This window comes from Hemicordylus capensis, chromosome 6 (genome assembly GCF_027244095.1).
Source record: "Hemicordylus capensis ecotype Gifberg chromosome 6, rHemCap1.1.pri, whole genome shotgun sequence".
Lineage (NCBI taxonomy): Eukaryota > Metazoa > Chordata > Lepidosauria > Squamata > Cordylidae > Hemicordylus > Hemicordylus capensis.
This window is the reverse complement of record NC_069662.1, coordinates 1,488,927-1,503,151: the sequence shown is the minus strand read 5'-3', so window position 1 is coordinate 1,503,151 and position 14,225 is coordinate 1,488,927. Positions and strand designations below refer to the sequence as shown.

Genomic DNA, 14,225 nt, shown 5'->3' with positions numbered 1-14,225 from the left:
TCTAGCCTATCAATAATCTTATCTTCATTTCTTGGTAACGTTCCAAAAGAGCCAATCAGTCTTTCTTATGTTGAAATATTTTAAACTGTCAACAGGGGTTAATTTATTTCTGTGTTGTTACTAATTAATATCAGCCCCTGCCGTATCTCTAGAGGCAGCAGCATCTGAATCTCTGCCAGACAATGAGGCTCTCCACACAAGCAGTGTGGAGAGCTGTAAGGGGTTTAGCGGGGAGAGCAGGTCAAGCCCACTCTCCCTGCACATGAGCATCTGCCTAGCCCTGGGTGGCCGAATCGGCTGCCCACATGATTACTGGCTCCGTCATGAAGCCAGTAGGGGTAGCGGGGATCGGGGGCTTCCCAGCCCCCAGAATGCCCCGCGTGAGTGCACGGGGCATTCTGGGGAGACCCCTGACGCTGGGAGGCTTGTTGTAGCCTCCTAGTCAGGGGTCTGCTCGTGAGTTGCTGTGCCATGGCGACTCACGATCAAAAGAATGAGGTTAGTGGAACACTCGCTCCACTAACCTTGTTTTAGGGGAGGGGTACTTTGAAGGACTAGCAGCTAGGAGCCACGCAGCTCCCGGTGCTGCACACAACCTCCCCAAACCGGGGTAGGCTCCTTTAGCCCGGTTTGGGGAGATTGTGAGAACAGCCTCAATTTGCTTTTATGCAGAGATGCCAAGTCCAAGCTAGTTTTGTGGGGGAGGAATGGCTTTACTGTCATATCAAGAAATAATCACAGGTGTAATTCGAAATTCGTGCAGAAATGATTTCCTTTTTAGTAACGTAAGTGGGATAGTAGGTTGACTAAAAGTTAATAAAATCTTCTTTGTTGCTGGCAAACTGGGTAACCAATGTATAGAAACAAAATCAACACATTTTGTCCCACAATGCAAAAGCTGACTAAAGTAGTTATTATTTCTCTGCAAGACTGCCAGCCTCTTTTGTTATAATTCAAACAAACATAGAGCATAACTTGGTTAATTGGAGAGTCCGATCACAATTTTCAGTACTGTACTGGCCCTTTTCACTCCAGCTGCTTGTTGGTCTGAGTCCAAGGTCACAGCTAGCTGATTACACTGTTTGTCTAAACTAGTTGCTTCCTTAGGATGGAGTTTTGAAGATGTAGTTACAGAGTCTGCCTTTTCCAAATGCGTCTAAATAAAATGTTCAAATGATGTTATAAGTGAGTCTATCTTTTTATTTATGGTATTAAGTTGTTCAAAAATTGATATCATTGTCTGTGCCATGATCAAGCACTGATTAGCAACATATTCCATGGTAAAAACAGGCTGCTGGTCTGGTCTCTGATCCTCTTTTAGCCTTTTCTCTATCAGGACCTCCTGCTCCCATGAAGATTCTCCCTGTAAGGATGATTCATTCACAGAAGAAGTCGGCCTCTTTCATAAAAGAATATCTTCCATCTCCAGAGCAGCATATCTATTGCATGCGGGGACTGTGATGAGATCTCTTTCATCTTCCTTAGGAGGGTAAAACTCATCTATCCTTGACTGCTTGGAAGATTTCATGATTGGTGGGGACCCAGAGGGGCTGGATTGGCTACATTTTTTCCTCCCCATACCAGATGGAATAATTAAAGACCAGAAAATAATAGACTGCTTCTTCAATGTCTAAGTCTCCTGAAGAATTACAGTGTTCTGTCTACTTTCCACACTTTCCAAGGTTAAGGAAAAACAAAACTTTCCAGAAGTCTCCCACATAGATGATATAAAATGTTTTTAAAGTTGTGTACTTCAAAGGCAAATAAAAATAACAGTCTGAAGTGGAGGTTCTAAAACAAGCTGTTACTCCGTCGCCATCTTGGCCCCTCCATCATCAGTTTCCTCCAGAATAGGGTTGTGGGGACAAGCTTTTCTTTGGGGGATTGCGGAAAAGTGATTCAAGGGGTTGCCCTTGTGTCTACATGAGGATCTGGGTTCCTCAAGACTGGATAACAGTTTTTCCATTTCTGCCAACAGCATCCTACACTCTGGGGCAGATTGGGGAGCCCTGTAGACAAAGCAGTCCTGAGTGGGGTGTGCTTCTCTCAGACCAGGCTGCAGAGAAGACATCTAGAGAATCATTCTTACCTTGTGTACAGCCATAGTTTGAGGTGGACTGTGCAGCAGTGCAGGGACAGTTTGCTGGGAGTTGCTGACCCCTTGGCTGGCTGTGTGGGGGTGGGGAGAGGCTAAAGGCACACTAGGAAGCAGCACTTCGCTAGGCACACCTGAAGTCTGCCCTCAGCTCCATGGTGTTGGCAAGAAGCCCCTCAAAAATCCCAGAGTTCTTTTCGAGGGCATTTGCAGCCCACCTTCTGTCCTCTGCACAGACCCATGCAAGCACCACGTGCTCTTCTGCAATCTTTACCATCCATGCCTTTACAACTGCTCAATGCTCCTCTGCCTTGGCTGCCTGCTCCTCAGTTTCTTCAACCCTATAGTCCGACTGGACACTGACTTTCCCCCTGGGGAGAGCATGGCAACAAGGTTGGGATTTGGCATATTTGGAAAAGGAGACAGGACCAAGTTAAAAAAGAAGAAGCATGCAGTACCTCAGCCATGCAGTCAGCAAAGGAGGAGGGAACCCAACACAGGAAAATTTCAGGCACTCTGCCTACAACCATCTGCTCTTCAAATGTAAACATTCTTAAAGTGCTTCAGACTCCTGCGGGACAGCCTTAGTTCTTTGTTCATGGGAATTAAGAACTAAGGGTCTGTGGAAGACAAGAACACAAGAGAAGAATTTGCACTCATACTCCAGAAAGGAACAGGAGCAGTTCACTTCACTGCTGAGCTACTATAAATCAAGTAGCTAATAAGGGCCATGCATCGCAAGCATAGTATTGCCCAAAACATTGAACGTGAGTTGCTCTAGAGGAAAGCAGCTGCCGCATCACAGTGCAAAAGCAGAAAAGGTGAAGGCTATCTTTAATGCGAGGGGAAAGCAGGGGTGGAGATGGGAAATAAAGTGTGAAGTTGGGCTCCATTTCCCCCCGTGTATACACATTAAGGAATCCCCTTCCTGAAACCAAAATGGTGGCATTCCTGCCCTCCACTGGAAGCGTGGGAGGGATAAGTACTCGTATCCTGTGCTTACAAAGATTGAGCTTGGGCACCATTTTCATTCTAAACAGACATTGGAGAATCTGCTTGCTTTTAACAAAATGGAGAGTTTGCTTTCTCATCCTTAATTCAAGTCACAAAATAACCTCCCAGCCTAGTATCTATTAAATTTTAGGGAGGGCCTCTAAAACTGGGAGGGCGGGTGTTGGAAGTTAAGGACTATGCGCTGTCTCTTGTCTCAGTGACAGTGGAGGACAGACTAGTGAGTCAGAGGGCTAGAGGGTCAAGACATTGGTCATCCCTTCTCTACTGCTCTGACACTATCCCTTTGAAATGTAGATTGGTACTCTTAGGGATTAACTTCCTCCCTCTCTTCTCTTCCTGTTCCTACTACCTTGCAACATGGCAAGCTCCTCTCCCTGTACCATGTGTGCAGAGAAGATGCAGAATCCATCTGCATCCAGCTAGATAGATTAGAAATCCCAACTCCTCACTTTCCTATCTAGAATGGAGTTCTCTAATAAATGCCTTATATATTGATTATTATATTGTATTATATTATATAATACAATATAATATTATATTACATATTATACATATTACAATACATATTATATTGATTATATATGAAACTATGAATTAGTTCCAAGTTAGTTTACTCTCAGCATACACACATGCCTAAGTAAATTCCACTGTGTTGTGCCTCTGTGCACTCTGCTATAATGAAAAAGGGATTCTCTCACCAAAGAGAATTCCCAACAGCGGGTAGGGTAGAATGACCGATAAATTTTGCATTTTCTGGCATCTACTGCATTTTCGAGAATATACATCTTAAGGAAGAATGAGCACTGTTATGTGGCCCAAATGAGTGCTTTGGTAGGCAAGGGGAAGAAAGAAACAAAAGCTTCCCAGGCAGGTCCCACCACATCTGCACAACCACAGCAAGAACCACCACCAGAAGCATTTACAGTGTACCAAAGTCACTCTCATCTCCCTGGTGATACAGACAGCAATGCCCCACCCCCATGTCTCATCCATGTCTTCCCCTGGCTCCCTGCAGTACCTGCAACAATTTGGGGAGAATTTTCCCATTGCCTTGTGGGATTGTCTGAGCCTGAAGGAGAAGAAATAGGTTACAGACTCTGACAAAGAACACTTCAGGCACCCAATTCCTGCACAATACTCACACAAATGCATGCACTTAACAGGCACTCTTTGTGGTCAGTCCTCCTGAACATTCACTGTTTCCTGGTCATGGGTAAATAGCTCCTCTGAACCTGGGCATTGGTTCTGGCACTTGATGGCCATATGACAGTGCCCAATTCATGCATCTTCTCTGCAACATACTCAGATGTGTCTAGATTGTGGTGGCAGCTATGCAATTGATCCTGCAACTTCCACTGTCCCCAAATCTCAAGGAGGTCCTTGATTTCCTCTTAAATTAAGGATTATTGATTTACAACACCACGGCCACCAGCCTTGCCTCCATTTCCTTTGTTTCCATGAGGGAGAAATAGTAGCATGTGAAGTTTTGAGTTGTGCAACCAAGCATGTAGCCACTTCATGGTCTTCAGTGGCAGCAGCTACATGGATGAGCGCTGGAGCACTTCCAAAAAGATTTGGAAGGAGCGAGCACCTTGGTGTGGCTGCAATCAGAAGAATAATGACTGAGTAGGGGGAATATGTGTATGAAGAAGCGTTAACTCCTTCCCTTTCCTCCGCGTCATCACCCAGAAAAGGTAATTGCCCAACCTTCCCTTCCTGCTGAATCCTGTTGCAATAGTTCACATGCTAATATCAAACCCATAAAAAATGTCCTTGTGCAGACAATACTGGGGGGGAAAGGGATTTTATTCCTGGAGTGGATTTGAGGGCTATTCGTGGTGAAAACCAGTGGGAAGAGATGTATGACGTTTCAACAAGCAACAACTTTGCCCATGGAAATCGGCAATGAACTTGCTACAACTGACTGCCTAGAAATACTCTGTTTCAGGGTGAGCAGCGAGTCAGGCAAGGGAAAGTTACAGCAGCACCATCTCTACTGAGAGTCTGAGAGGGGCTGCCAAAGGAGGAGCCCATGGGGCAGAGTAGATATCCACACTCTTCAAGGCTTCAGTTGCTATAGTTGACTGCTGGCCAGACAACTCATAGTTTCCTCCACCAGCCCTGTGTTTGCCACCCCACTATTCTCCTGGTGTTTTTATAAAGAGGCAAAAACACATACACAACTTGTTTTTCTTTGTCTCCTGGCAGATGAGAAACCAGAAGCAGACAATGGAGGGCGTAAGGAAAACCGGAAAGGAGCGCCCAAGAAAAAAGTTCAAGGCAACGCCCGCATCCTCGTTGACCAAGAGGAAATGCAGGAGGAGGAGGCAGACAGAGGAAGTGGTTGCTGTGAGCTGAACCTCCATGCTACTCCAAAGGGTTTCAGGGAGGAGGGACAAATGGGGTGGTGCTTAGGAGCTAAAGAGTGCTGCAATACTCTAGTTTTGTGGATCGTTCATGGAGGCAAGCCCTGGCCTGGTCAATCTTCAATAACTAACTGTGAGAATGAGGGAGAAAGCTGATTGGCCTGCAGTTTCTCCCCTGCTAACTGAGCAAAGAGGCACCTTTTATAGTGGTGATTCTCTTATATTTAGCAGGGGGAGAGCAACTATTCATGTTCAGCCCCAGCACAGCATTCCTCCAGTAGTTGTTGCTGGTGCTTACCTTTTGTTTCTTTTTAGACTTTGAGCCCTTTGGGGACAGGGAACCATCTGTGGTTATTACTGTTTTTCTGTGTAAACTGATTTGAGAAATTTGGTTGAAAAGCAGTATATACCGTATTATTCATTCATTCATTCATTCATTCAATTTCTATACCTTATTTATTTCTTCTCAGAAATGGCTCAGGGCAGTTCACACAGAGAAATGACAAATAAATAAGATGGGTCCCTGTCCCCAAAGGGCTCACAATCTAAAAAGAAACACAAGAAAGACACCAGCAACAGTCACTGGAGGTACTGTGCTGGGGGTGGGTAGGGCCAGTTACTCTCCCCCTGCTAAATAAAGAGAATCACCACGTTAAAAAGGTGCCTCTTTGCCAAGTTAGTAGGGATACCACCACTATACATATATAAATATGTATAGTGGTGGTGGTGGTGGTGGTTGTTAGGGATATGCACAAACTGGTCCGGAGGTCTGGAGTTCATGCCAGTTTGGCAGCGGGGGGAGGTTACCTTTAAGGAGCAGGGAGGGTGCTCATCCCCCCACACACACACATTTCCTCCGTGAGTGCTGTCTCAAAAACCACTGGCACAGGGCAGCAGCAGACCTCCTTGCCACCCCGGTCAGTGTCAGACCAGCCACTTCTGCTCTGACGCTGACCAGGGCGGCAAGGAGGTATGCTGCGACCCCATGCCAGCAGTTTTTGAGACCGTGCCGGCTGGGGAAATGCGGGGCGGGGATGAGCACCCTCCCTGCTCCTTAAAGGTAACCTCCCCCCGCCAAACCGGCCGAATGCCAGTTTTATACACATCCCTAGTTGTAGTTAAGGAAATAAATTGAATCCATCAAACAAAGTCTACCAGAGAGTTATTTTGGTCCTTCCTTGAGATGCTGCTGAAAAATCCCTTCATGGTTCTGCCCGTGCCAGTGATCCAGAAGGTGTAGCAACAGATCTTCTATTATTTAAAGACTTTATTTAAACAATAAAGTCTTACTGCACCTTGTGGTAGAGACTTTCATGGACTACAGTTTACTTTATCAAATGCATGGAGTGTTATTCCCAGTTGTCAAATGTTATATTATAGATAGGTATAGAGAAAGAAAACTGTAAACAGGGAGGCCAAATGGCCATGAGAGGGGAGATGGTCAGTCTGTCATAACTCCATGTAAAACTCAAATGTAGACAAGATAAGCATAGTGACCATTCACAACTACATTAGTAGTAGCTAACACAATAGTATTTGCTTGGCTATATTAATTTAACAGCTGCAGCAGTAGAGGAATCTGTATTGATTCATTTCTAAACAAATGGGGTAAAACTTAGCGATAGGTTCTTGTTCAGTAGTTTTGCACTGGAGTGTTCCTTTGAAGCTCTCTTGTTGAAGAATAGTGACATTCAGGTCAGCAGTACCATGTTCTGGAGAACTGTCTTGTTCGCCCCACTATATTTAGAGTTTGGGGGCATTTTGCCATTTTTGTTGCAACAGGGTAATGTGGCTGTTTCTCTGGAAGCGGTTTCTGATTGTTGCCATTTTTAATGTCCGTGTTTGCCCATTTATTGTTTTGTGTAGAACCTGGCTGGTGGTGTGTGGTACTGAAATTATTAGGTCACTCAGTAGTGTCACCTGAGTGGATCTGGAGACAGAGTTGGCTTCTGGGTTTGTTGCAGAGGCTGGTCCTAGGGCTGTTGCTCTGTTGGGGCCCTCTTGTAGCTAATCAGTAGCTGCTCTAGATTAGAGATTGTCTGTAGGCCTACCGCCCAGCTGGGAATTGCAATGGCAGCTGGATTATCCCTCACCAGAAAGTAAAGAGTTCATCTTATCTTTAGGGGTGGGGAGTTCACATGGAGCATTTGCAAAGAGCAGGCTTTACAGCGGATTTACTGCAAGTTCAAATTTGCCCCCGCAAAACAACACAAAAAGTGGATTTATTTTACCCCAGACATTAATCAGGCTATTCTCTAACATACAGTGAAAAACTCAAATCATGTCTGGAGTGCTCCCTGATAGCTTGCAGGGATTTCGAGGTACATCTGGCCAATATGTGAATGCACACTCTCCATTCCGGAGGAGAAGAGAGCTAAAAGCCCCATCCGGACATGCTTATGCTAATGAATTCTCTGTATTCCATCTTTTAGTCACTTGGGCAGACATACACAGACTTCTCTCTCCATCCAAACAGAAATGTAACACAGCTCAGCTTTTCTTATTTTAAGTAAAGTTTCTTACAGATCAGTTATGATTCTGAGTGATGTCTTCAGAACCCTACTCTGCTAACTCGCCCAAAACCAGTATGAGAGAAGTATTATTGCCCAGAATGCTTTCTTCATTGCTGATTATTCATTGGAGTAGTTTGAGCTGGGAAATGTATGGGGCACATAGTGTTTTGTCGCTTGCTCTTCTGAGCCTGTCTTGTAGACATTCCTGGGTAGGTTGTGTTGAGGGTAATTATTATATAGCAGATAATTTCTGGATCTAACCCATTACAGCAGAAGTCTACAGTCTCAGGGGCAACAGCTTGTAAATGATAAGCATGGAGATTCATGTAAGGTTAAACTAATCTACTTTATTCAGAAGTCCATGATGATAAGAAAAGACCTATATCTAACTTCTGACTGCAAGTTGGTCAGAGAGAGACCTATGGAAGCATGATGCTCAGAGAGAGAGTGAAGCATTCTGGGAAGAAGAAGTCGTCACTCCCAGGAAGTTCCTGAGTACAGTATATCCATAGAGGGGTCATAGAGGTAGAGATAGGAAGGTGAAGGAGACACTATGCCCCTAGTGGTCATTAGGGTTACTGGTGCAAAAGGCCAATGCCATCTGGAGCTGGATCTCCAACACCCCTTCTCATTGCCTGTCGCACCGGTTCATGACTCCCATCTTCTCATGAAGCATCTGGAATCAATCTCTTGGTAGTGGCTTGGTCATTCCATCTACCACCATCTCTTCAGTTGGGCAGTACTTCAATTTGACTAGCCCCTTCTCTTGTGCATCTCGAACATTATGGTGCTTTGTATCAGTGTGCTTTGTTCAAGACTTGACTTTCTCCATAAGTGAGAGCTGAATACAACTTTGGTTGTGTTCAAACATCTCAGTAGGCTTTGGTTCTTCAATCCCAAAGTCCAGCAGTAGCTTGTGTATCCACACAGCTTCCTTACATGCTTCAGTAGCTGATATGTACGCTGCTTCTGTGGTTGAGAGCACAACAAATGATTGCTTCTAGCTAGTCCAATGTATAGCTCCATCTCCATAGAAAAACAGGTGTGCACTGGTGGACTTGCAATCAGCTTTGTCTTCAGCCCAATCTGTGTATATGTATCCTATTAGTTTGGGGTTGCTGCTTGCTAGAATCTCTAATACATAGTGTCCGGTACCCTTTAGTTATCTCTCGAATCTTTTGACTGCAGTCCAATCATTCTTGGTTGGTGCACTTACTTTTCTGCTTAGGATTTCCACTGCTGCAGCAATATCTGGCCTTGTCACTGTGGCTATATAAATAAGCTTGCCAATTGCTTTTCTGTATTGGTTGTTGGTTGGTAAAGGTTCACTATCTTCATCTTGCTTCAGGAAATTTGTATCCATTGGTGTACTGACTTCATTGGTATCTATCAGTCCCAGGCATTCTAGAAGATCTTTTATTTTCTGCTTCTGGTTGAGAAGGAATGTCCCATCCCCTTCACTTTCTATTTGAATGCCAAGATAGTAGGAGATTCTTCCGAGTTCCTTCACCTCTATTTTCTTGTTCAGGTGCTGTATAACCTTGTGGCTATCTTGCCTTTCCTCATATGCAATAATCAAGTCATCAACATAAGTCAGGATGTAAGTCCATTTATTGTCTCTGAATCTTGAATATAGGCAGGGGTCAGCATTTATTTGCATGAACCCCTCCTGAAGTAGCAGTTCGTTTAGCTTTTCATTCCATGCTCTAGCAGCTTGCTTTAAGCCATAGATGCTCTTTTGAAGTTTGCACACAAGCCTCTCTTTTCCAGGTTCTTCAAAGCCTGGTGGTTGCTGCATATAGATGTCTTCCTCAATTTCTCTATTTAGGAAGGCAGTCTTTATGTCCAAGTGGTCAACATGCATCTTTCTGGCTGCTGCTATGCTGAGTAGTGTCCTGATGGAGGTGTGCTTCACGACTAGTGCAAATGTCTCGTTGTAGTCTTCACCATATATTTGGGAGTATCCTTTGGCTACTAGCCTTGCCTTGTAGCGCTGTACATCCCCTTCTGCATCTTGTTTGATTTTAAAGACCTATTTGCATCCTACAGTCTTTTTTCCAGCAGGTAGTTCCACAAGTGTCCATGTCTTGTTCTTGGGCAGAGATTCAATTTCTTCTTCTGCAGCTTTCCTCCATTTCTCGGCTTTGTGGGTTGGCATTTTTTTCAACATCTTGCCTATTCAGGGTTCCTGTAACTCTTCACTTCTGGTCATGAGTGAGAGTCTTTTGGGTGGAATCCTTTTGTTGGGCCTCTGTGAGTGTATCAGTTCTGGTTCAGGCAGTGCAACCCCTTCTGAATCTGGCTTGGGTTTGGGTTCACTGCCTGTCATGAGGTGTGTGAAAGTCTGCTCACCTTGTTCCTCACTCATCTGAATCCTTGGCCCAGCTTCTGGTACATAGGAAGCTGCCATATACTGAGTCAGACCATTGGTCTATCTAGCTCAGTATTGTCTTCACAGACTGGCAGCAGCTTCTCCAAGGTTGCAGACAGGAATCTCTCTCAGCCCTATCTTGGGGGAGCCAGGGAGGGAACTTGGAACCTTCTGCTCTTCCCACAGCAGCTCCATCCCCTGAGGGGAATATCTTCCAGTGCTCACACTTCTAGTCTCCCTTTCATATGCAACCAGGGCAGACCCTGCTTAACTAAGGGGGCAAGTCATGCTGGCTACCACAAGACCAGCTCTCCTCTCCTTTGTATTTCACCTTTGATTGGATTTTGTCTCTCATCAAAGTACGCAACGTTGCAAATTTCAATATCACCAGTTTCAACATTAAGGATTCTGTATCCTTTCCCACCTAGTACATATCCACAGAGTACTCCTTTCTTCTGCAATTCAGCTTGTTTCTCTTTGTTTTTGGTACATATGCATATACTTCCCATCGAAATGCTCTGATATGCTTTAGGCTAGGCTATCCAAACCACAGTTCAAATGGTGTCTTTTCTACTGCTTTGGTTGGCAATCTGTTCTGTAAATAGCTGGCAGTCATCACTGCTTCTCCCCAAAGCTTATTTGCCAAACCTGCATCTTGCAACATGCATCTGGCCATTTCTAGTAAAGAGCAATTTTTCCTCTTTGCCTCACCATTCAGTTCTGGTGTGTATGGGGGCATAATCTCATGTTCAATCCCTTGTTCCTTCAGGAATTTTTCAAGTCATTTGACATGTACTTGCCTCCTTAGTCTTTGAGGCTTTCTTCCAAATTTGTTACTGACCAGTGCAACATACTCTTTAAACTTCTGAAACACTTGACTCTTCTCTCTGAGTATAAACATGAGCAAATCTTGTAAAATCATCAATAAATGTGAGTATGCAATGATTAAAACCTCTGCTTTCATCCAACGGACCACAAACATCACTGTGAATCAACTTTAGAGGGCGCTGTGAAGGCAATGTTCACATCTTGATGCAGCCTCTCTGCAGCCAAAATCAAATCATTTCTTTTTGTAATATAACAATGCTTATCTTTGAACTCAACTCTGCATCCTTTTTCAACTCCATATTTTGCAGAAATCAAATTATTCTCCAATGATGGCACAAATAATGCATCCTTAATAGTTACAGCCACACATTGTTCATCTGGTAGCTTATGTGCTGTTGCGACTCCTCTCTCCTCAGCAGAAAGGGATCTGCCATCTGCAAGATAAATCAGGACTTTGTAATCCTTATCCAATTATGTAAACAGTTTGATATTGCAGAATACATTTTAATTGGTCTCAATCGTGGTATTATAACTTTTAATCTTGGGTTTGCCCTTTATGTGCTTCAGTTTATGAGAATCTCTTCCTGGTATGGAATTCTGATGGCTTTTAGCATCAGAAATCTTAACCCTCTCTGTCTCTTCTTTTCTCTTGTTTCTGCCAGCAGCAGCTTTCCTGGGCTTATCAGCACAATTAGCATATAAATAGTCTTCACCTTTACACTGAAAACACCTTTATTCTGTGTTCTCTGAGTGAGACACTGTAACATGATCTCCAGGAGGAGAAGCCATTTCTTGCTTTCTATGAAAATGTTCAGCCAAGCGAGATATGTTTTAAGTTTAAAGATGCATCTGAAACTTCTATTGCCAATTTAAGGGCTTGATAACTTTTAAGCAATGAGTTCAGAATGAATCCCACAATTGCAGCCTAACTGAGGTTTGTCCCCAAGTCTTTAAGTTGTTTTCCCAGATCCTGGATTTGAATTATGTGTTCAGTGGGATTCTGTCTCTCCTTTATCTTCAAGTTGCAGAACTTTTGAATGAGCAAGACTGTATCACTGGGGCTCCTTGCAATTATAAAGCTCATCCAGTCTTTTCCAAAATTCACTGGCCAATTCCACACCCATAAAATGAGTATATAATTTTGGACTTACATGCATCCCAATGATTCCAAGAGTTTTCTTGTTTTGAGAATCCCAAAACTTTCTTACCTCTGCTTTAGGTTGCCAACATTGCATTGGCTGAAATCACGATGGGGACTCTGAGAGGGTGGGGGGCATGGCCACCTAGGGGCAGGACTTGTCTTTTTTTTTTTTAAGCCACTGCTGAGTGGCAGCAGAGGGGGATGGCGATGAGAGCTCACCCACCTCCCAAACCATGTGTATGGCTGCTCTGAGGCAGAGCTCGCTGGGGTGGGCTTACTGGTGACAGGCGCACTGCGGCTGAACTGAAAGTACTCACCACTGACTGACTCACTGCAGGAGGTAGGGACGGAGAGAAGGTGAAAGAGTCCCTCACTCAGCCCCGCTTTCCTTCCAAATGAGGCAGATGGGCCGATTTCAGGCTTCTGCACACATGCACCTAGCCCTCCCGGATTAGCCACCCAGATGATTACTGGCTCTGCCACAGAGCTGGTGGGGTGGCAGAATTTGGGAGGCTCCTGGCCCCCGGAAGCCCCAGAATGATCCAGATGAGTGCGTGGGGCATTCTAGGGAGCCTCCTGATGCCGGAAGGCTTGTTGTCGCTTCCCCTGTTGTGGGGCTACTCATGAGTCATGATGGTACGGAGCCACGTTGTGGTGACATACAAACATCTAACCCGCTTTTGGGGAGCTCCTGTGCCCGAAACCCGGGTTTAGCGGCAGGCTCCATAAGCAGGCTTGCTGCCAAGCCGCCACCAGGAGCTGCATGGCTCCCGTTGCTTCTCACAATTGGGAGAAATTGGGATAGCCTTCCCTAGCCCGATTTCTTCCAATCATGGGAATAGCTTCCCTAACTATGTATCTCTACTCTCAATGCCCCTAGTAGTCATTAGGGTTACTGGTGCAAAAGGTCGATGCCATCTGGAGCTGGATCTCCAGCCATTTGGGGGCATCCTGCATTTTAACATCTCTGAGCACAATCATGGGTTCTTGAACCCCCAAGGAAGATACACAGTTAAGAAACCTTATTGTTGAAACCCTAATACAGTGACTTGCTATTTATAGTGGTAGAATCAGTTTAATCCTCACTGACAGAATAATTCGTACACTTAGACCATATCTGAGTGGTGCTCATTTAAGCCTCATAGACAAGATCATCCCCTTGTGCATGTTCCATAAATCTCAATCCCTCTACAGCATGTTTTTCCTTTGATTTTCCTAGTCTGGTGCATGGCATGGGTCCAGTGCTCTTATCCAACTTGTGAGAAGTGGAGGCGGCTGAGCAGTGACATTGATCCATCAGTTCTGCCTGAGGACTGGTCCTGTAGCCAGAACCCAGGTAAAAGAGAAGGTGGGGCAAGGGATTTGCTGCTGAAACTGCCAGGCATTTGGTGGTCTCGCCTTCCCTTGGCAAATTAAGAAACTTCTGCATAAAACTAAGGCAGGCTTACATTTTTGGTGATGGGCAGCACCATGCTAGTCTGACATTTAATCATGATCAACAATCTTAGAGCAAACCCTAGAATACTGATTCTGATTAAATGCTAGGTTGGCAGGGTGCCAATCTGACACTGACAAACATTTATGGGTTCTTATGACTGGAAAATGGAAGCATGCATGGCTTTTGAATCTCCTGATTCCCAGGAAGTGGAAGGGGACAAAAATGAAGACAGGGTTGTCAACAGAAAAATATGCATGCATTTGGAAGTAAGGTAAAGGTAAAGTGTGCCGTCAAGTTGACTTCAACTTGTGGCACCCACAGAGTCCTGTGGTTTTCTTTTGGTCGAATACAGGAGGGGGTTACCATTGCCTCCACCCACGCAGTATGAGATGATGCCTTTCAGCATAGGAACATAAGAAGCTGCCATATACTGAGTCGGACCATTGGTCTATCTAGCTC

The 14,225-nt window shown here is 44.7% G+C and overlaps 1 protein-coding gene across 19 annotated transcripts in view; it reads left to right on the top strand.

Annotated features, from left to right (window-relative positions):
• Positions 1-14,225, top strand: part of ZCWPW1 (zinc finger CW-type and PWWP domain containing 1) — a 49,330-nt gene that overhangs the window by 24,178 nt on the left and 10,927 nt on the right. For all 19 annotated transcript variants that reach the window (XM_053266394.1, XM_053266410.1, XM_053266407.1 and 16 more), the window contains 2 exons: positions 5,318-5,458; positions 13,548-13,664. In XM_053266394.1, the coding sequence (XP_053122369.1) occupies positions 5,318-5,458; positions 13,548-13,664 (258 nt within the window). The remainder of the gene's footprint in view (positions 1-5,317; positions 5,459-13,547; positions 13,665-14,225) is intronic.